At 41.2% G+C, this 23,519-nt stretch overlaps 1 protein-coding gene across 2 annotated transcripts; it reads right to left on the reverse strand.

Annotated features, from left to right (window-relative positions):
- Window positions 1-1,499: 1,499 nt before the first annotated feature.
- On the reverse strand, window positions 1,500-19,750 carry LOC136435671 (beta-1,3-galactosyltransferase 1-like). 2 transcript variants are annotated; one of them, XM_066429318.1, is made up of 4 exons: window positions 19,331-19,750; window positions 18,733-18,834; window positions 18,316-18,392; window positions 1,500-2,936 (listed from the first exon to the last, which is right to left on the reverse strand). In XM_066429318.1, exon 4 carries the CDS (start codon window positions 2,888-2,890, stop codon window positions 1,874-1,876), a length of 1,017 nt encoding a protein of 338 aa, XP_066285415.1. In that variant the 5' UTR covers window positions 2,891-2,936; window positions 18,316-18,392; window positions 18,733-18,834; window positions 19,331-19,750; the 3' UTR covers window positions 1,500-1,873. The 2 variants fall into 2 exon arrangements, with proteins under 2 accessions (XP_066285415.1, XP_066285414.1); XM_066429317.1 differs by lacking the exon at window positions 18,733-18,834.
- Between the last annotated feature and the right edge of the window lie 3,769 nt (window positions 19,751-23,519).

Below are 23,519 nucleotides of genomic sequence, written 5' to 3' on the forward strand. Positions count from 1 at the left end.
TGAGAGACACTCCTAATACGTCAGTCATAAAGATTAAAATCATTTGGCGAAGGTATGAGGTCGTGGAACTCTAGTTTAGATTATATTTTCACGATCATCAGCGTCTGTGTGTTTGTGTGCGTGTGTGTGTCTGTCGGTCAACATAATAACTCATGAACGGCTGGATGGGTTGGCTTCATATTAAGCGTGATGGTAGGTTGTGACAAAGACTAGAAGTGATTAGATTTTTGGTCCCCTAGCGGCTTTCCTAGTTTGTACTGCAGCGAAACTTCCGGTTTTGATATTTCGTGTTCCGAACATGTAATGGTCACGATTTTTGGGTGGTAAATAGCTCTTTTGCTCGGAAAGAAGTGACATAGGTTTGACCCCTTAGCGGCCAGTTGCAGGGGCGTTTTTGTCAAAATTGAAAAAATAAAAATAAAAAGGGAATAACGGACTTTCTTGATTTTTTATATGTAGGTAGTTGAGACAAAGATGTACAAAATGAAATACAAATTATGCAAGATAGGAGAACATTTTCAAAACCAATGAGAAAAGTCTACCATAGCAGCTTTGTCATTGTATCTCTTGTCCCACACATGCTATCATATATTTAGGTGGCTTTTTCACGTCAGGAAAAGTGGGGCAGGTTTGGAATCCCTAACATCTAATTTTGGAACTGCAAGGGCGTGTTTTGTAAAAAATATTCTAAAGAGTATAACCAAAGAAATGAATGACGGATTTTGATAATTGTAGGCATGCAGCCGGTAGCTTAGGCAGAGATGAACATAATTAGATAAACATTATGTAATTATTGCATTAATTTACATAATGAATTAGGAAAGTTTATTGAGGCCCTCCACTTTGGATCCCTGTAACTCCAAAAGTACTTATCTTATGACCACCAAATTGTCGGAGAAGGCCGTATGAGTAAAATAAAAGAAAATATGTGTAATTTTACAACTTTGGTGTCTTAATTAAGTCATATGACGTCATTCACGTGACTTTATTGGTTGCAACCGTATAAATAAGGTATTCCTATATTGTCTTGGTACACAGACAGAGGGAGGATGCATGTGTATTCCTGTTTCAGTAAATCTCCTGAGAAAATTCGTATTTTCCGTGCAGCGGCCTGTGAAAGTGGCCACAAAATAGCTTTGAATGATCTTTTACCAAAACAATGTTTTGACGGGACGAGTCTGTCGGTCTGTGGCAAGGCACCCTTTTTCGCCGAAAAGTTGAACTTTTGCCCAACAAAGATGATTGGGAAAGCGCTAGCCTATTTCTGAGAAAGAGGCCGATCGGCCCCAAATCTTGAAAAAAAACCCTAAAAAGAACGTTTAAACACGCCTTGCGGCGCGGCGAATTATTAGGGGTCAAGTGTCAACTTATAGTACGAACGATCGCAATATAATTTTCCGTCAGTAGGTAGTCTGGGCGGACACAGACATTTTCAAACACGCATTGCGGCGCGGCGAATCATTAGGGGTCAAATATACATTTATATTACGAACGATTGCAATATAGTTTTCCGTCAGTAGGTAGCTTCGGCGGACACAGACATTTTCAAAATTTAATACTTATCACGATAGCTTGTCTGTAGTTTGTAGCTAAGGTGAAAAGGGGATCATCATAACCCCGATAATAATGACCTAACGTAGTACTACATGATTTAATAGTATATTTGATATTCTTTCTTTGATATTTCATATCTAAATTAATTCATATATTAAGGATTGGGTATCCAACTTTCCATCCTTGTGCGGCTGATCAGGTGAGAAAGGTTGACATGATGATCACATAGCGAATAGCTTGATTTGAACTTGTGTAGCAGTTACTGATTCGACCACTGACGGTACTATTTTCTACCCGAACTCATCAATTCAGTATGCCCTTATGTATAGAGCAGGTAGTTAAGAGCTGGAACTACCCAATCATGATAGATCCCACAGTTCTTTTTGAACGCCTGATGATCACCTTCCCAGATGGCGTACATCTCTTCGACACCTATACCATGTGAGGTAATCAGGTTCTTGTATACACACGGGTCATAGGTCAGTTTATCACAACAGTGGAACTGTTTGTTCTGACTAGGTGTGATCCCAAGTCGTTCGACACACATCCCGATATAAACGTCCTCCAAGAACACGGGTTTGGTATGATGTGACGTCACATACAGACGCGGTACCAAATCTCGCGAGATGACGTATCCCGTCCCTCCCGCAGTGTACCATGGGAGTGTATCTTTTGAAAAGTCGTGAACTGACAGGTACCATTTGCTGTTGACGTCACGCCTTGGTTCTGCCCCTTTGATGACGAAGCCAATTAGCAGTTCAGACTTTCCTTCAAACCTTCGCAGCGTCTTCACTAAGTTAAAGACGTTCACATAAGTATCGTCGTCAGTTTTCATAAGGTACGCCGCCTTTGGGCAATAATTCAAGAACCATTTCAAGGTCATTACAGTTTTAAGGGTAAGATTTTTGTACGAATCTTTAAAGGTTTCTTGAATTATATCTCCGTATATGGCATCTTCTTTATCTACGGCCAGTTGAAGTTTTTGGTCGTCTGTCGTTCCCAGGGCAAACAGTGTCTTGATCTCGACCCCAGGTAAATTTGACTGGTTCCCCCATGTGGCACGGACCGCCTGTCGGTGGGCCACGTGATCATGTGCCGTGTGCACAACGATGACGAGAAATACGTCACTTCCGCCATGTTCACACTTGTCCTGATGAGATGTGGTGAACCGGTAGGGATGTGGATTAATTACGTCTGTTTTTAAGTCCAGTACTAGTTGTTTTTTATGACGAAAACGTGTTGTTTCATCATAAACATAATACCAGACAACAATTAAAGTCACCATCAGCATCACCACCATCAGATGCCATCGGAACTTCCTGCACGTATGTTTCATAGCGGGTCCTCCATGACATCCTTTCTTAGTCCTTTCTTGACAATATCTGTAAAAGTACGGATATTTTAGTTCGTTATTTTTTTTCAACAATGCGCCACTACTTATTATGACCCCATCACCTGTCTCTCTAGGGCTTCAGGCTGGTAGAAGGGCTTCTATCCCCAGCTGGCCAATTTAACTGATATCACCGACCTGTCAGTCAACCTAAACTGCAGGGATGTAAGGAGGATGGCTGCTGACTAGTGTTGAGTAACGGTATTGTGTACCGGTACTGTACCGCAAAAACTGATTAGGTACAGGTCCAAAATACCGAATCATCGCTACTGTACCGATATAGATTCACACCAACATGTGCTTACTTTGTGACTGTTCCCCTACCCTCATGGCCTCATGCAACACCAAACGTTACCAAAGTGACACATTGGAACAGCGTAGCTAATATGCAACAGATCATTCAGGCAGGCCGGGAGTTTTAATAGCAGGGCCAAGGGAATTTGGCGGTAGGAAACCTAGTTATGTTCTTTGAATGAAGATGCTGACAGGATGTTAACAGTTTATTTATGTTTCTGTCATTATTGAAGTTCAGAAAAACACATGTAAATTTTTCAAACCGTTCAGGTACATGTACAGGTGCAACGCCTGTACCTAAACCTCTGTACCGGTCCTTGTACATGTACCTGATGTTACGTTTACACTGCACGAAATGGCCTCGTATCCCGGCGAATACGTTCAGGGATTCCTCCGGAAATATTCCATATCCCGGTGCGGATTTAGCGTATCCGTTAGTTACGTTGTATCCGCCTGTATCCGTCAGTATCCGCCAAAAATACAGAAAAATCCCTGTACGTATACGCCGGGATACGAGGCCATTTCGTGCAGTGTTAGGTACGCAGAACTACTGCTGACCAAGCCTGCTGGGCCAACCTAACTGCCTCATGTGTCGTACGACACGGAAGTCCCTAAGGCTAAGTCTGCCCTTGGCTTTCCAGGGGGACTGAGGTTTAAGGCTCTGTGAATAGTCTGGGTTCCGGGTCACATTAATACAACTATTTTTTGCACAGTATCAGATATAGCAACATGGGATTGACTGACAAGAAGATTTTATTCTGCCAAAACTGCCTATTATTCTTTAAGGGTTAGTGACCATTTCGTAAATACCATTTTAATTCAGACTCTATCATCTTGAGTCTGCGAGCGTGGTCTGTCGAAAAAAGATTTCAAATAAGGATTTCAATAATTGATACATTGTTCGTGATGAATACAACTGTAACGTTGTTACAGTCACTGTGCTTTTTTTTTTCAAATTTCCAATGAACACACACGTTCTTCTAGCCTGGGTACCATCCAACTACTACTGGGGCTCCTACACTCGCCACCCCGAAGATTTTTTAGGAAAGCGAGTGTAGGAACCATGGTAGCAATCGGATCGTACCCGGACCAACATTTTCTACGTTGTATGAAACATTACATCAAATGATTCAATAGTTTCATCAGGTTGATAAGTAACTGAATAAAAGCGACTCTTTTTACACAACCAAGAGATTTATTCCACCGACGTTTCGGTGACCATCTGTGACCTTCTTCAAGGCAATTCTGATTGGTTCACATATCAATGCAGCACAGGTGTTGCTGCTTATACATATTAATCAGATGCAATCCAAATGCAAAGTATGTACATATGTACAATCACGCCCTATCGTTTGAATGTAAAGTTTGAACATTCTGATAAAAAGATTGAATTTTAGACCGGAGCACTGAATTGGTCTATAATGCTTTCTAAGTATGGGGTGGGGGGCGTAACTTTGGTCAGCTATTACTCCCTAACCAGGAATGAGAAAGTAAAGTGATTTCATTTCCTCAAATACCCGCCAAGTGCCCTATCGTTTGAATGTAAAGTTTGAACATTCTGATAAAGAGATTTAATTTTAGACCGGAGCACTGAATTGGTCCATAATGCTTTATAAGTATGGGGTGGGGGGCGTAACTTTAATCAGCTATTACTCCCTAACCATGAATGAGAAAGTAAAGTGATTTCATTTCCTCAAATACCCGCCAAGTGCCCTATCGTTTGAATGTAAAGTTTGAACATTCTGATAAAGAGATTTAATTTTAGACCGGAGCACTGAATTGGTCTATATTGATTTATAAGTATGGGGTGGGGGGCGTAACTTTGGTCAGCTAATACTCCCTAACCATGAATGAGAAAGTAAAGTGATTTCATTTCCTCAAATACCCGCCAAGTGCCCTATCGTTTGAATGTAAAGTTTGAACATTCTAATAAAGAGATTGAATTTTAGACCGGAGCACTGAATTGGTCTATAATGCTTTATAAGTATGGGGTGGGGGGCGTAACTTTGGTCAGCTATCACTTCCTAACCATGAGTGAGAAAGTAAAGTGATTTCATTTCCTCAAATACCCGCCAAGTGCCCTATCGTTTGAATGTAAAGTTTGAACATTCTGATAAAGAGATTGAATTTTAGACCGGAGCACTGAATTGGTCTATAATGCTTTATAAGTATGGGGTGGGGGGCGTAACTTTGGTCAGCTATCACTTCCTAACCATGAGTGAGAAAGTAAAGTGATTTCATTTCCTCAAATACCCGCCAAGTGCCCTATCGTTTGAATGTAAAGTTTGAACATTCTGATAAAGAGATTGAATTTTAGACCGGAGCACTGAATTGGTCTATAATGCTTTATAAGTATGGGGTGGGGGGCGTAACTTTGGTCAGCTATTACTCCTTAACCATGAATGAGAAAGTAAAGTGATTTCATTTCCTTAAATACCCGCCAAGTGCCCTATCGTTTGAATGTAAAGTTTGAACATTCTGATAAAGAGATTGAATTTTAGACCGGAGCACTGAATTGGTCTATAATGCTTTATAAGAATGGGGTGGGGGGGCGTAACTTTGGTCAGCTATTACTTCCTAACCCTGAATGAGAAAGTAAAGTGATTTCATTTCCTCAAATACCCGCCAAGTGCCCTATCGTTTGAATGTAAGGTTTGAACATTCTGATAAAGAGATTGAATTTTAGACCGGAGCACTGAATTTTTCTATAATGCTTTATAAGTATGGTATGGGGGGCGTAACTTTGGTCAGCTATTACTTCCTAACCATGAAGGAGAAAGTAAAGTGATTTCATTTCCTCAAATACCCGCCAAGTTCCCTATCGTTTGAATGTAAAGTTTGAACATTCTGATAAAGAGATTGAATTTTAGACCGGAGCACTGAATTGGTCTATAATGCTTTATAAGTATGGGGTGGGGGGCGTAACTTTGGTCAGCTATTACTCCCTAACCATGAATGAGAAAGTAAAGTGATTTTATTTCCTCAAATACCCGCCAAGTGCCCTATCGTTTGAATGTAAAGTTTGAACATTCTGATAAAGATATTGAATTTTAGACCGGAGCACTGAATTGGTCTATAATGCTTTATAAGTATGGGGTGGGGGGCGTAACTTTGGTGAGCTATTACTCCCTAACCATGAATGAGATAGTAAAGTGATTTAATTTCCTCAAATACCCGCCAAGTGCCCTATCGTTTGAATGTAAAGTTTGAACATTCTGATAAAGAGATTGAAATTTAGACCGGAGCACTGAATCGGTCTATAATGCTTTATAAGTATGGGGTTGGGGGCGTAACTTTGGTCAGCTATTACTCCCTAACCATGAATGAGAAAGTAAAGTGATTTCATTTCCTCAAATACCCGCCAAGTGCCCTATCGTTTGAATGTAAAGTTTGAACATTCTGATAAAGAGATTGAATTTTAGACCGGAGCACTGAATTGGTCTATAATACTTTATAAGTATGGGGAGGGGGGCGTAACTTTGGTCAGCTATTACTCCCTAACCATGAATGAGAAAGTAAAGTGATTTCATTTCCTCAAATACCCGCCAAGTGCCCTATCGTTTGAATGTAAAGTTTTAACATTCTGATAAAGAGATTGAATTTTAGACCGGAGCACTGAATTGGTCTATAATGCTTTATAAGTATGGGGTGGGGGGCGTAACTTTGGTCAGCTATTACTCCCTAACCATGAATGAGAAAGTAAAGTGATTTCATTTCCTCCAATACCCGCCAAGTGCCCTATCGTTTGTATGTAAAGTTTGAACATTCTGATAAAGAGATTGAATTTTAGACTGGAGCACTGAATTGGTCTAAAATGCTTTATATAAGTATGGGGCGGGGGGCGTAACTTTGGTCAGCTCTTACTTCCTAACCATGAATGAGAAAGTAAAGTGATTTCATTTCCTCAAATACCCGCCAAGTGCCCTATCGTTTGTATGTAAAGTTTGAACATTCTGATAAAGAGATTGAATTTTAGACCGGAGCACTGAATTGGTCTAAAATGCTTTATAAGTATGGGGCGGGGGGCGTAACTTTGGTCAGCTCTTACTTCCTAACCATGAATGAGAAAGTAAAGTGATTTCATTTCCTCAAATACCCGCCAAGTGCCCTATCGTTTGAATGTAAAGTTTGAACATTCTGATAAAGAGATTGAATTTTAGACCGGAGCACTGAATTGGTCTAAATTGCTTTATAAGTATGGGGTGGGGGGCGTAACTTTGGTCAGCTATTACTCCCTAACCATGAAGGAGAAAGTAAAGTGATTTCATTTCCTCAAATACCCGCCAAGTGCCCTATCGTTTGAATGTAAAGTTTGAACATTCTGATAAAGAGATTGAATTTTAGATCGGAGCACTGAATTGGTCTATAATGCTTTATAAGTATGGGGTGGGGGGCGTAACTTTGGTCAGCTATTACTCCCTAACCATGAATGAGAAAGTAAAGTGATTTCATTTCCTCAAATACCCGCCAAGTGCCCTATCGTTTGAATGTAAAGTTTGAACATTCTAATAAAGAGATTGAATTTTAGACCGGAGCACTGAATTGGTCTATAATGCTTTATAAGTATGGGGTGGGGGGCGTAACTTTGGTCAGCTATTACTTCCTACCCATGAATGAGAAAGTAAAGTGATTTCATTTCCTCAAATACCCGCCAAGTGCCCTATCGTTTGAATGTAAAGTTTGAACATTCTGATAAAGAGATTGAATTTTAAACCGGAACACTGAATTGGTCTATAATGCTTTATAAGTATGGGGTGGGGGGCGTAACTTTGGTCAGCTATTACTCCCTAACCATGAATGAGAAAGTAAAGTGATTTCATTTCCTCAAATACCCGCCAAGTGCCCTATCGTTTGAATGTAAAGTTTGAACATTCTGATAAAGAGATTTAATTTTAGACCGGAGCACTGAATTGGTCTATAATGCTTTATAAGTATGGGGTGGGGGGCGTAACTTTGGTCAGCTATTACTCCCTAACCATGAATGAGAAAGTAAAGTGATTTCATTTCCTCAAATACCCGCCAAGTGCCCTATCGTTTGAATGTAAAGTTTGAACATTCTGATAAAGAGATTGAATTTTAGACCGGAGCACTGAATTGGTCTATAATGCTTTATAAGTATGGGGTGGGGGGCGTAATTTTTTTCAGCTCTTACTTCCTAACCATGAATGAGAAAGTAAAGTGATTTCATTTCCTCAAATACCCGCCAAGTGCCCCATCGTTTGAATGTAAAGTTTGAACATTCTGATAAAGAGATTGAATTTTAGACCGGAGCACTGAATTGGTCTATAATGCTTTATAAGTATGGGGTGGGGGGCGTAACTTTGGTCAGCTCTTACTTCCTAACCATGAACGAGAAAGTAAAGTGATTTCATTTCCTCAAATACCCGCCAAGTGCCCTATCGTTTGAATGTAAAGTTTGAACATTCTGATAAAGAGATTGAATTTTAGACCGGAGCACTGAATTGGTCTATAATGCTTTATAAGTATGGGGTGGGGGGCGTAATTTTTTTCAGCTATTAATCCCTAACCATGAATGAGAAAGTAAAGTGATTTCATTTCCTCAAATACCCGCCAAGTGCCCCATCGTTTGAATGTAAAGTTTGAACATTCTGATAAAGAGATTGAATTTTAGACCGGAGCACTGAATTGGTCTATAATGCTATATGAGTATGGGCTGGGGGGCGTAACTTTGGTCAGCTATTACTCCCTAACCATGAATGAGAAAGTAAAGTGATTTCATTTCCTCAAATACCCGCCAAGTGCCCTATCGTTTGAATGTAAAGTTTGAACATTCTGATAAAGAGATTGAATTTTAGACCGGAGCACTGAATTGGTCTATAATGCTTTATAAGTATGGGGTGGGGGGCGTAACTTTGGTCAGCTATTACTTCCTAACCATGAATGAGAAAGTAAAGTGATTTCATTTCCTCAAATACCCGCCAAGTGCCCTATCGTTTGAATGTAAAGTTTGAACATTCTGATAAAGAGATTGAATTTTAGACCGGAGCACTGAATTGGTCTATAATGCTTTATAAGTATGGGGTGGGGGGCGTAACTTTGGTCAGCTATTACTCCCTACCCATGAATGAGAAAGTAAAGTGATTTCATTTCCTCAAATACCCGCCAAGTGCCCTATCGTTTGAATGTAAAGTTTGAACATTCTGATAAAGAGATCGAATTTTAGACTGGAGCACTGAATTGGTCTATAATGCCTCATAAGTATGGTATGGGGGGCGTAACTTTGGTCAGCTATTACTCCCTAACCATGAATGAGAAAGTAAAGTGATTTCATTTCCTCAAATACCCGCCAAGTGCCCTATCGTTTGAATGTAAAGTTTGAACATTCTGATAAAGAGATTGAATTTTAGACCGGAGCACTGAATTGGTCTATAATGCTTTATAAGTATGGGGTGGGGGGCGTAACTTTGGTCAGCTATTACTCCCTAACCATGAATGAGAAAGTAAAGTGATTTCATTTCCTCAAATACCCGCCAAGTGCCCTATCGTTTGAATGTAAAGTTTGAACATTCTGATAAAGAGATTGAAATTTAGACCGGAGCACTGAATTGGTCTATAATGCTTTATAAGTATGGGGTGGGGGGCGTAACTTTGGTCAGCTATTACTCCCTACCCATGAATGAGAAAGTAAAGTGATTTCATTTCCTCAAATACCCGCCAAGTGCCCTATCGTTTGAATGTAAAGTTTGAACATTCTGATAAAGAGATTAAATTTTAGACCGGAACACTGAATTGGTCTATAATGCTTTATAAGTATGGGGTGGGGGGCGTAACTTTGGTCCGCTATTACTCCCTAACCATGAATGAGAAAGTAAAGTGATTTCATTTCCTCAAATACCCGCCAAGTGCCCTATCGTTTGAATGTAAAGTTTGAACATTCTGATAAAGAGATTGAATTTTAGACCGGAGCACTGAATTGGTCTATAATGCTTTATAAGTATGGGGTGGGGGGCGTAACTTTGGTCAGCAGAGGTCAGAGGTCATCCTTCGGCGTGAGACACCTTCCGCTTCGACTCCGCTAAATTTATCCCTAACGCAAGTATTATTTCAGTTTTGACTTTTGTTTTCGTTCCCTAAGTTGCCCAAAGCATACTGTTTTTCGACAGTTACCTGGTTCCTTATCATGTCGCAAATCGAAAGGAAAAATAAGCCTGAAAAATCTCCCTAGATAATTTGTTGTTTCGGCGTGGAGGCCGGACGGTGTCTGGCGACAAGCGTTAGTTTCTGCTAAGGAATAGTCGTTATCAATTGTGATCGCGACAGTATGTACATATTTAGATTGCTGCATCTATGATAAGTAGTAGAAAGTCTTATGTATACGTTTAGTCAAGCACAGCTCATGTATCGTTAAAAATAGGACACACGTTAGACACAAATAGCCAAATTGGCGCCAATTTAACAACCAGCTAATTGACTAAAAGAGATATTGTCAACGCAAACTTCTCCGCATTCATGTATTTTATATAGCTTCCTGGAGTCAACATGGCATTTTCAAAAACAGTGTGTACTCTTGTTAGATGTTATTCACTGCTAGTGGCAGTTGTAGTTATAGCCTTGCTTCCAAAGACACTCCATCTTCGACAATTACCGCAAGTGGAGGACAAATTCGCCCTGATTACACGCAGCTGGCAGACTGCACCTGAACATCCCACAGCGCTCGGCTTGTCTGCAATTCAGGCGATCAGCAACATTACGCTGACTGGTGGACGATCGACATACCGCACACAGAATCGCACCTCAACTGACGTGTCAACACTTCTGGCTACGTTCGCCCTGTTGCTGTCTGGTGACATCCACTCAAACCCCGGCCCCGTAGACCTAGGACTGGCCAGTAAAGGACTTCACGTAGGCCACGTCAATATAAATAGTCTGAGGAATAAAGTGCATGAAATAACAGATTTATTATGCTCTAACAATCTGCACATTTTAGCGATATCTGAGACGCACCTAGACGATGGAATATGTGATGGAATGCTAAGTGTAGCAGACTATACTCTGGTTAGAAGGGACCGTAACAACAAAGGAGGGGGCGTCGCTCTGTATATCAAAGACAGCATCCCATACAAATGTAAAACGGATTTAGAATAACCGGACACAGAGGCTGTTTGGGTGGAAATACATATTCCCTATGTCAAGCCTATTGTGATAGGATGTGTATATAGACCACCAAATGCTAGAATTGACCACTTACACAGAATCACACAAATGTTCGACACAGCAACACACGACGATCAAGAAGTCCTTGTATTGGGGGACTATAATATCAACTGGTCGGATAACGGCTGCCCCCTGCGAGGCAGACTTCAAATGGAATCTTCCGCACTTAGCATGCATCAATTGGTCAAGCAGGCGACAAGAATTGCCCAGACTGGTGATCACATATCCAGAACATGCATCGATCTCATTTTTTCGAACAGATCAGACATATTTACATGCACAAAATCAGTCCCATTAGGCTACACCGACCATAACTTGGTCCATACCACACGGAGGACTAAAGTGCCAAAAGGACACCCCGTTATTACACTCAAACGTTCCTACAGTAAGTTTGACCAAAACAGCTTCCTACAAGACATCACACTTGTTCCCTGGCACCTTGTCAATAATGAAGATGATGTTAATGATGCCTTAACTTGCTTTATGTCATTGTTTACTCAAGTAGCTGACTCGCACGCCCCCGTCCGAAAGAGATCCGTGAGGTCGTCCCCGGCCCACTGGATCGATCAGGACCTAAGAGATTTAATGAACATGAGAGACGAAGCTAAAAGAGCAGCACAAGCTTCTGGTTTTGTATCTGATTATGAAATATACAAACGACTGAGAAACGTAGTAGTGAGAGAAAATAGGAGGAAGAAGAAAGTACACTACAAAGAACTAATAGAAACACACTGTAAAGACAGAAACAGCAAACAGCTCTGGAAAGTTATTAACGGGGTACTAGGCCGAAACTCCCGTAGAACTGCATCGTTCATCGAGACTAACGGCAAGATAATAACAAAACCAAGGGACATTGCGGAACACTTCAATGAATACTTTGCTAACAAAGTTGCGGGGCTGACACCACACAGACCTGTAGACATAGCTAATGTAATCGCACCGATCCAGGAAAACATCATGTCATCGAAAAACTGTTCTTTCTCCTTTCACGAAATAACTGTGAACCAAGTGCATGAGCTGCTAATTTCACTTCCACCCTGTAAATCAACAGGGTTTGACAACATCGACAATAAGCTATTGAGAATCGCCGCTGATCACATAGCGGATCCAGTGTGTCACATCTTCAATAGTTCTATAAAACAGCAAACGTTCCCCACACAATGGAAAAGAGCTAAGATATTGCCTCTTATAAAAAACAAGGCCCTTCCTGTGAACGGCCCTAACAGTCGTCCGATCAGCCTCCTACCTGCTCTTAGCAAAATATTGGAAAAGATATGCAACAATCAAATCAAAACCTACCTAGTCTCAAACGCCATTTTGTCTGATTGCCAGCACGCTTACAAAGAGCACCACTCGACAGCGAGTGCACTGGTAGATAAACTACGCACAAAAAGTTCGGAAACTTAACTTTGGTCGATCATATTACCGTTATTTTATTACCGATTTCAATGTATTACATATCATTTAAAAGCTTTTTTGATTTCCTTTCCCATGATACCAAACTTATTGTGATTGCGAGTTCATGAAACGAGCATCAGGCCTGCTAAAGTGAGTGGGTCGAAGAATTAAAGTGCCCAGATTACCTTACTATAGTCAAACATGCTATTTCGTGCATATTCTTCTGTTGATATTGACTTCTGTACGAGGGTATTGTGAAAAATCAACAAGAATAAACAAGACATATTCATGAAAGCTAAGTTTATTCTTTATCAAAACCAACTATCTGTGTCTTAGTAACGATTTAGCAAGGAGTCTTAGTAACGGGTGGCCCAGCCACGCGCTCACTACAGCACGGCACCTACTCCTCATACTCGTCACCAGTCGCGCAATGCGATGCTGTGGGATAGCGTCCCATTCCTCCACCAGCAGTCGTCCTAGGTCAGCCAGCGTTGTTCTCTCGGTCACTCTTGCACGGACAGCCCGCCCAAGCTGATCCCATAGATGTTCGATGGGGTCTAGGTCCGGACTCTTAGAGGGCCACTCCATCCTCTCTACACCTGCATGCTGGAGATGGTCGGCGATGATCCCTCAGGTATGGGCGGGCGTTATCATCTTGCAGCAAGGCATTCGGCCCCATGTTATGGAGGAAAGGGATGGCCACCGGATCAAGCACTGTGTCACGATATCTTTCTGCATTGAGGGTTCCTGGTACAATGACAACTCTTGTCTTTCCCCTGGAGGTAATGCCTCCCCATACCATGACGCTGCCAACACCAAATGCTGTCGTGTAAACAATTGGATCGATGTGCTAAAAATAACCTTGGATGTTCTGTGTGCTAGAAATAACCTTGGATGGTCTGTGTTCTAGAAATAACCTTAGAACCTGGGGAAACAATATAGTGAATCATCATCCGCGCCCATACCAATAGGATGTCACAGCGCGCGTATGACACCAACAGGGAATTTTGGGCACTTTTTCTCTGTGACCCACTCACGTCATTAGTCCTGGTACTTGTTCCGTGGGTTTTCAATCACAATAAGTTTGGTATCATAGAAAAGGGAATTACACAAGCTTTATAATGATATATAATGCATTAAAATCGGTTAAAAAACAACGGAGATATGATCAACCAAAGTTAAGTTTCCGAACTTTTTGTGCGTAGTTTATGTCAGACAAATGGCTAAATGAAATTGACAAGGGAAACCTGGTAGGTGCAGTCCTTTTGGATTTCAGCGCCGCATTTGATGTGGTATGTCATGACATCTTACTAGCCAAATTGGAACGTTACGACTTTACCAATCCTGCTGTTAACTGGGTTAAAAGCTACTTAACAAACCGTACACAGTCAGTGTTTGTAAATGGTAGTATCTCTAATTGCAGAGAGACTCACAGTGGAGTACCACAGGGGAGCTGTATGGGTCCTCTGCTGTTTTGTATATTTACAAACGACTTACCCACAGTGGTAAAACGATGCGAAATCGCATTATATGCAGACGATACTACCCCTTCAGCTGCAGGCCCTAGTTTAGCTGACATACAGACCACTCTTCAGTCTGAACTTAAGCTTATTAGCGACTGGGTTCACGCAAACAGACTTGTATTGAATGTTGACAAAACAAAGTCCATCGTCATAGGAAGTCGGCACAAACTAAAACATAAGCCAACACTGCAGCTTTCGATGAACAACAGAATGATCGAACCGGTTGAGCAGGCGAAACTGCTAGGAATAGTAATGGACCAGCAGTTAACCTGGGCTCAACACCTGAACAAAGTCAAATCCAAAATGACAAGCGCTTTGGCAGCACTAGCAAGATCTCGCGACTACCTCACGAACGACACGTTGAAAACAGTCGCACAATCACTTGTCCTAAGTCACATGGATTACTGTTCTTGCCTCTTGTCAGCTAGTTCTCAATCTCACTTGAATAAACTACAGACTCTACAAAACAAGGCAGCTAGACTTGTCCTAAATGCTAAGTATGATTCCAACATAGATGACATGCACAGGAGGTTAAATTGGCCCAAAGTTAACGCAAGACTATACACAAGCACTCTCATCATGTTTCATAAACTTCTGGCGGCCAAAACACCAGAAGCTATCTACAAAAGGTTACAAAGAATTGACAACACGCACCAACACAGCACCCGTCTTGCCCAAGGAGGGGGTTTCAAACTGGCAAAACCCAGAACCACCTCAGCTACCAGAACCTTTCTGTACAGATGTATAAAATCATATAACACCTTTCCACAACACATCAAAGCATCCGCACCTTCACTGTTAAAAAAATTCCTAAAAGAAACACTGATTACACAAAACTACACAAACAAGCCATTACAATACTGGTGGTAGTTGAACATATGTACTTATGTATTTCAAGTTTACCTCTGACCTTTCATGTTCTTTTCGGCTCTTTTTTTCATGCTCCTTTATTGCACCACATTTAATTTTGTTCATTACTGTCTATCTATTGTAGATATCTTGTACATATCACATTTGATTTTGTTCATGACTGTCTATTTGTATCTGTTTTGTTCCATGTATTTTGATTTTAATGTATTTAATGTGGACTCCAGGAAGAATAGTGTAAGATTTGTAATAATTGAACACTAATAGAGATCCGAATAAAACCAAACCAAACCAAGCTATTACTCCCTAACCATAAATGAGAAAGTAAAGTGATTTCATTTCCTCAAATACCCGCCAAGTGCCCTATCGTTTGAATGTAAAGTTTTAACATTCTGATAAAGAGATTGAATTTTAGACCGGAGCACTGAATTGGTCTATAATGCCTCATAAGTATGGGGTGGGGGGCGTAACTTTGGTCAGCTATTACTTCCTAACCATGAATGAGAAAGTAAAGTGATTTAATTTCCTCAAATACCCGCCAAGTGCCCTATCGTTTGAATGTAAAGTTTGAACATTCTGATAAAGAGATTGAATTTTAGACCGGAGCACTGAATTGGTCTATAATGCTTTATAAGTATGGGGTGGGGGGCGTAACTTTGGTCAGCTATTACTTCCTTACCATGAATGAGAAAGTAAAGTGATTTCATTTCCTCAAATACCCGCCAAGTGCCATATCGTGTGAATGTCAAGTTTGAACATTCTGATAAAGAGATTGAATTTTAGACCGGAGCACTGAATTGGTCTATAATGCTTTATGAGTATGGGGTGGGGGGCGTAACTTTGGTCAGCTATTACTCCCTAACAATGAATGAAAAAGTAAAGTGATTTCATTTCCTCAAATACCCGCCAAGTGCCCTATCGTTTGAATGTAAAGTTTGAACATTCTGATAAAGAGATTGAATTTTAGACCGGAACACTGAATTGGTCTATAATGCTTTATAAGTATGGGGTGGGGGGGCGTAACTTTGGTCAGCTATTACTACCTAACCATGAATGAGAAAGTAAAGTGATTTCATTTCCTCAAATACCCGCCAAGTGCCCTATCGTTTGAATGTAAAGTTTGAACATTCTGATAAAGAGATTGAATTTTAGACCGGAGCACTGAATTGGTCTATAATGCTTTATAAATATGGGGTGGGGGGCGTAACTTTGGTCAGCTATTACTCCCTAACCATGAATGAGAAAGTAAAGTGATTTCATTTCCTCAAATACCCGCCAAGTGCCCTATCGTTTGAATGTAAAGTTTGAACATTCTGATAAAGAGATTGAATTTTAGACCGGAGCACTGAATTGGTCTATAATGCTTTATAAGTATGGGGTGGGGGGCGTAACTTTGGTCAGCTATTACTTCCTAACCATGAATGAGAAAGTAAAGAGATTTCATTTCCATAAATACCCGCCAAGTGCCCTATCGTTTGAATGTAAAGTTTGAACATTCTGATAAAGAGATTGAATTTTAGACCGGAGCACTGAATTGGTCTATAATGCTTTATAAGTATGGGGTGGGGGGCGTAACTTTGGTCAGCTATTACTCCCTAACCATGAATGAGAAAGTAAAGTGATTTAATTTCCTCAAGTACCCGCCAAGTGCCCTATCGTTTGAATGTAAAGTTTGAACATTCTGATAAAGAGATTGAATTTTAGACCGGAGCACTGAATTGGTCTATAATGCTTTATAAGTATGGGGTGGGGGGCGTAACTTTGGTCAGCTATTACTTCCTAACCATGAATGAGAAAGTAAAGTGATTTCATTTCCTCAAATACCCGCCAAGTGTCCTATCGTTTGAATGTAAAGTTTGAACATTCTGATAAAGAGATTGAATTTTAGACCGGAGCACTGAATTGGTCTATAATGCTTTATAAGTATGAGGTGGGGGGCGTAACTTTGGTCAGCTATTAATCCCTAACCATGAATGAGAAAGTAAAGTGATTTCATTTCCTCAAATACCCGCCAAGTGCCCTATCGTTTGAATGTAAAGTTTGAACATTCTGATAAAGAGATTGAATTTTAGACCGGAGCACTGAATTGGTCTATAATGCTTTATAAGTATGGGGTGGGGGGCGTAACTTTGGTCAGCTATTACTTCCTAACCATGAATGAGAAAGTAAAGAGATTTCATTTCCATAAATACCCGCCAAGTGCCCTATCGTTTGAATGTAAAGTTTGAACATTCTGATAAAGAGATTGAATTTTAGACCGGAGCACTGAATTGGTCTATAATGCTTTATAAGTATGGGGTGGGGGGCGTAACTTTGGTCAGCTATTACTCCCTAACCATGAATGAGAAAGTAAAGTGATTTAATTTCCTCAAGTACCCGCCAAGTGCCCTATCGTTTGAATGTAAAGTTTGAACATTCTGATAAAGAGATTGAATTTTAGACCGGAGCACTGAATTGGTCTATAATGCTTTATAAGTATGGGGTGGGGGGCGTAACTTTGGTCAGCTATTACTTCCTAACCATGAATGAGAAAGTAAAGTGATTTCATTTCCTCAAATACCCGCCAAGTGTCCTATCGTTTGAATGTAAAGTTTGAACATTCTGATAAAGAGATTGAATTTTAGACCGGAGCACTGAATTGGTCTATAATGCTTTATAAGTATGAGGTGGGGGGCGTAACTTTGGTCAGCTATTAATCCCTAACCATGAATGAGAAAGTAAAGTGATTTCATTTCCTCAAATACCCGCCAAGTGCCCTATCGTTTGAATGTAAAGTTTGAACATTCTGATAAAGAGATTGAATTTTAGACCGGAGCACTGAATTGGTCTATAATGCTTTATAAGTATGGGGTGGGGGGCGTAACTTTGGTCAGCTATTACTCCCTAACCATGAATGAGAAAGTAAAGTGATTTCATTTCCTCAAATACCCGCGAAGTGCACAGGGGATGACATCACTATGCGGTTCCAAACATACAGAAGTGTAACACATACACAACTTTTGATCAAGATTGCCTTGAAGAAGGTGACAGATGGTCACCGAAACGTCGGTGGAATAAATCTCTTGGTTGTGTACAAAGAGTCTGTTTTATTCATTATAACAAATGTGTACATACCTTATGTTGTTTGAATTGGCTCCCTTGCTATGTTAATTGAATCATCCTTCTATTCGTCTGCCATGGCTTGGACAGGTCTATGAGAACAGGAAGGGAAACCCAAAAAATAAAAAAAAATGCCAGGGTAAATCCCACACTACATAATGTCTCAGTCACGTTTACGCCCGTATACACATAATCAATTTGAATATTGATATGTAATAACTTCAATCAATATACAGATGTCATAATATAATCTATTTTCCAGTCTTTTATGTATAAGATAGTTCACGGTTGCTACTACGCATGTGCAGTGTCAAAGGTGAAGGCCCCGGCTTGTAAACAGTGCTCGTCTCGACATTGTCTCGATTTGCATAACAACACCCTGACGTAACATCAGGTAATGAAAGCTGCCGAGAATGAAGTCCTTAATTGTACCTGCTTGGCAATCTCGTGATCTAACAGTATGAGGATTAAGATGTTATGTACTCTGGATCAGTTATCTAGAACCAAGGACCTAGTCCACTGACCGGTAGGTCGCTGTGGAGACAAGACAGACATGAAGATAGAGGTCAGTTACAGGTGCAGTCAAAAAGCTAGTTCACGGTTGCTACTACGCATGTGCAGTGTCAAAGGTGAAGGCCCCGGTTTGTAAACAGTTCTCGTCTCTACATTGTATCGATTTGCATAACAACGCCCCAACGGGTTTTGTTTACGTCTCGGGGGCATTCACCTTTGACAATGCACATGCGTAGTGAACTAGCTTATAGGGACATACTATGACTGTAAGACACTGTGACATCAGATCATACAAAAAACAACAGTGGATTACAAATAACCGAGCGTATTCATTTATGTAAGTACCAGGTGTATAGTAAGAAAAACAACAGGCTTAAAATCCTTATTGAGTGACCAAGTTTTCACTAGTATGGTATCTCAGAGAATAGCAATTGTCCTACGTTGACTGTGCACATGATAGGTAAAAGTACCAAGCGTCGACATTCACTAAGTATTTAAATAAATCATCGCCACTGACCGTTAATAGTATCAAGCAGTGAAGAACAGACATGCAACTTTTACTTTACCCTTTAACCTTTGAACGCACCCATCCGGAGCGGAATGGTTTGAAGTGGTCGAATCTGTCTGCTTATTTGCATACACGCCAGAGGTTTAGCACTGCAAATACGCATAGGGGACTCACTTGTTGATCTTTCTCCGCTCCAAAGAATTTCTAAAGGTCACGGACTGAAGTTCGTTCCGCCAACCTAACTTTCGGGCCTAACTTTAAAAAAGCTAGTAAAACATCACTGCTGACCTTTGACCTCCAGGACCGGGTTAACTCATCGACTTTGATTTATGGTGTATGATTTGGATTTGACGCTCGGTTGTATATATATCAATATTTTGGTTACTTCTTGTTCATTAGTTTATGTTATTTCCTTGTTATATTATTCAGTCTGTTTAGGTTGTTCTGTACAGGGCACGCCTGAAAAGCTGTGCGTTTAGCACTGAGTGCGCCTACCCTGTGTAAAGAAAACAGAATTATAAATAAATAAACCGGCACAACCTACTGGACAATTGTCGGTGGATTTTAATGGTATTGTCTGAGGTCGCTTTCATCGAATCTTTTCTCCAGGTGGCATTCGAAATTATCATCTGGACGAACACCTGATTCTCACAAGAAATTATATCCTTCACCGTGTTTTGCTATACGCCTATTCGCGGCTCCGACTACGCATGTGCAGTGTCAGAGGAAAAGGCCCATGAGACGTGAAAAAAAATACGTCCGGGCGTTGTTATGCAAATCTAGACAAAGTCGAGACGAGAACTGTTTACAAGCCCGGGGCCTTCACCTTTGAAACTGCACATGCGTAATCGGAACCGTGTTTCGCTATTTTTGGGTTCTCATTACTACTTGCATGAATTGCATTACAAGGACAAAACATCGTCAGTGTCGACAATGTGTTCTTTTGAACTCAATGCCACACGGTGTAATTAAGGGCAACTCATTTTCCTAAATCAATTTTTCTAGACAGAATTTTGTTGAAAACCACCTTAATTCAATTTACACCCTTGATTGTGCGCTTTGAACATGTCTGAATCGGCAAATGGCAAGAAATAACTTAGCCTTTACCACTGGTCACTGTCTTATTGGCTGGGGTTAAACTAATTACGGGCAGAAAACTTTGATTACTATTGGACAAGGTGACTTAACTAATCAATTCACAGTATTTACCTCTGTGATTATCTCCATGAAAAAATACTTTTTTGAGTGTGTTTGCGTGTGTGTTTGTGTGTGTGTGTGTGTGTGTGTGTGTGTGTGTGTGTGTGTGTGTTCGTGTGACCGATGCTTAAAGTCAGCATAACTGAAAAACGTGTGGATGGATTGTAATGATGTTTCGTATGTGGGTAGGTGTTGAAAGGAGAAAGGTCAAGGTCGATTTTGGACCCCCTGATATGTGTCACTGGAACTGCAATGGCGTATTTGTCAAAATCTTCTAAGGAGAATAACTGAAGAAAAGAGCAATAGATTTTCATGTTATTTTCATTGAAGTTGTGCTATCGACAAACACTAACACATATATAGCGTGATGCTTTCCTTGAGCTTACAGCAATTGTAAATCTTAAAATATTCACAGTGATTTTATATTCGGTCTATCCTCAAGGAAATCATGACGCCACGAAAAGCTCACGTCTTGGTTTATAAGCCCATTCACGGTTCCAACTACGCATGTGCGGTGTCAAAGGTGAAGGCTCCTTGCTTGTAAACAATTCTCGTCTAGACATTGGCAAGATTTGCATAACAACGCCCAATGGGTTTTGTTTACGTCTCGGCCTTCACCTTTGACAACTGCACATGCGTAGTCGGAAACGTGAATGGGCTTATTACGGTGTTGTTTCGTCCGCAAACGTTACACACGGAGGGAACCTCCTGTCCATTTCTGTCCATTCTTATCGCGAAACCTAATGAATTTACAGTGAATGCTTGTTGTTTTTGTCACAATCCAGGCATGCGTGACCAAAAGACCTGTGGGAATTTCCTATTGTGAGCACAGGTGCACTGGGAATGTCATTCAGTCTACAGAGTCTATCAGTGTGACCTCACTTGATCTGCATTATTTAGAGGCAGAGAGTGGTGACTGTCTCGTGATGACAGTTCCGTTTCCTACCTAGTCTGGTCAATGTTCTGTAGAACGTTTGAATAAACATCAGGTACTCGAAGCTGCCGAGGATAAAGTCCTTATACCTGCTTGGCAATCTCGCACAGCAATCTCGTGATCTGACAGTATTAGGATTAAGAATGTTAATGCTCTGGATCAGTTATCTAGGAACAAGGACCTAGTTCATTGACCCGTAGGTCGTTGTGGAGATCAGTTACAGCACTTACAGGTGCAGTCAACTGTGCATACGATACCTAGGAAGGCAATTGTATATGGAAGGATCTACCTGAAGTGGGTTATACCCATTTTGGTATAATGTATGTGAACAAAGATAGCAGTATGGAGGGCTATAAGCCCATTCACGGTCCCGACTACGCATGTGCAGTGTCAAAGGCGAAGGCCCCCGAGACGTAAACAATACCCGTCTGGGCGTTGTTATACAAATCTAGACAATGTCGAGACGAGAACTGTTTACAAGCCGGGGGCCTTCACCTTTGACACTGCACATGCCTAGTTCGAACCGTGAATGGGCTTATTCAAGCTTACAGACACTATCCGTGAACATAGTAAGTGCCCAGACCGACCCTATATCGTCAAACGAATTCACATACCAGATGAGCAGGAAGGTCCGATCCCTGTCAACAAGTATGGGCGATGCAGCTAGATGCAAAGTTTGGCCCTGGGGCTTGAACTTGAAGTTGTGTGCTGCTACGAGATTCCCTCAGCCACATATTGAACAAGTCAGGCTGCTCTACGTTCCACCCCGGAAGTATAAGAGGCGCTACTGTCTCTCCACTCCAACTGACAGCACACCCGGACGAATCCCAGCATACCTTGAGGCTAGTAAACACCTAGCTGTTGATGACATGCCTAAATTGTAAAGGTCAGGAGCGGTGGTTTTAATTAGTTTTATTTTATTTAGTTTTACCACATTTGTGGAAGGATTGACATAACATGTGACTATCACCGTTTCAAGATGTCAATCCAGACCAGACTGTAAGGTTTGGACCATCGCACACCCGGGCATGCCCCCACTCTTTTTCGAAATGTGTGGTGGGTTCTTTAACGCGTGGGTGGGGTGTGGCTCTCCCCAAACACAGGACCTCTATTTAACGTACTATCCGAGGGACGTCCCTATCCCTAGATGAGCAAGGTACTCATTTACACCTGAGTGAAGTGAGTAAAGTCGTGTAAAGTGCTTTTCCCGAGGGCACAAGGTCGGGGCGCATGGAGCAGCCCGGGTTCGAACTCGGGTTCCCTTTTTTGACAGTCGGATGTGCAATCCATTACGCCACACGACGCCACCCATTACGTCACACGACGCCACTTACGCCACACGACGCCACAGTTTTGCTTGGCAAGTATTCCAAACTTTATTCGACAGCGTGTAATTCAGATATTATTTATGCGCTATATTACAAAGCATCTCGGGCGATTTTGAAATTCGGCGAGCTTCGGGCGACCTACACACAAATTCGGCCAACTCTCGCATGAATTGTGACGCCGACTTTAGCCAACACCAAACAGAGGTGAACACTGCTCTCTGACAGTGATAGTTGTCTTTGTTTGACTGACTCTGTGATCTTTTGGTTTGACAAATCCTTTAGAACAGGCTGATGAAAGTTAGCACATGAATGACAAGCCACACAACCAAAGAGTCAAAACCTAGCCGATATTTCGGTGGCTGTTTGTTTACCTCGGGGCGATAACGACTGATTCTATTTCGAACTGCCTTGTGGAGAATGCTGTCCCAAAAGTTCTGTTGCATTACTAAAGCCCCTGTCACACTTGTGCGTAAATACAAGCCCGCATGAGTTGCGCATTAACATGTTTTTGGTTTAGGTTAAGTTTGCAGCCGAAGAGGTAAATTCTTTGGTTTGATAACTAGACTGCTCTACGGTGGGTCGAAGTAGAAAAAAAACTTCCTTCCCACAAAATTTACTTAAACAAAAAAATGTTACTGCGGAACCCACGCGCACTTGAATATACGCACAAGAAAGATCGCCGTGGAGAGCAGAAATCAAGACCTATTCATACACCGAATTCTCGTACAAGCTATACAAT

Source organism: Branchiostoma lanceolatum, chromosome 5 (genome assembly GCF_035083965.1).
Source record: "Branchiostoma lanceolatum isolate klBraLanc5 chromosome 5, klBraLanc5.hap2, whole genome shotgun sequence".
Taxonomy (NCBI): Eukaryota; Metazoa; Chordata; class Leptocardii; order Amphioxiformes; family Branchiostomatidae; genus Branchiostoma; species Branchiostoma lanceolatum.

Coding starts and splice junctions, on each gene's coding strand:
- LOC136435671 (XM_066429317.1), bottom strand. CDS start 2,890: ATGAAACATACGTGCAGGAAGTTCCGATGGCATCTGATGGTGGTGATG.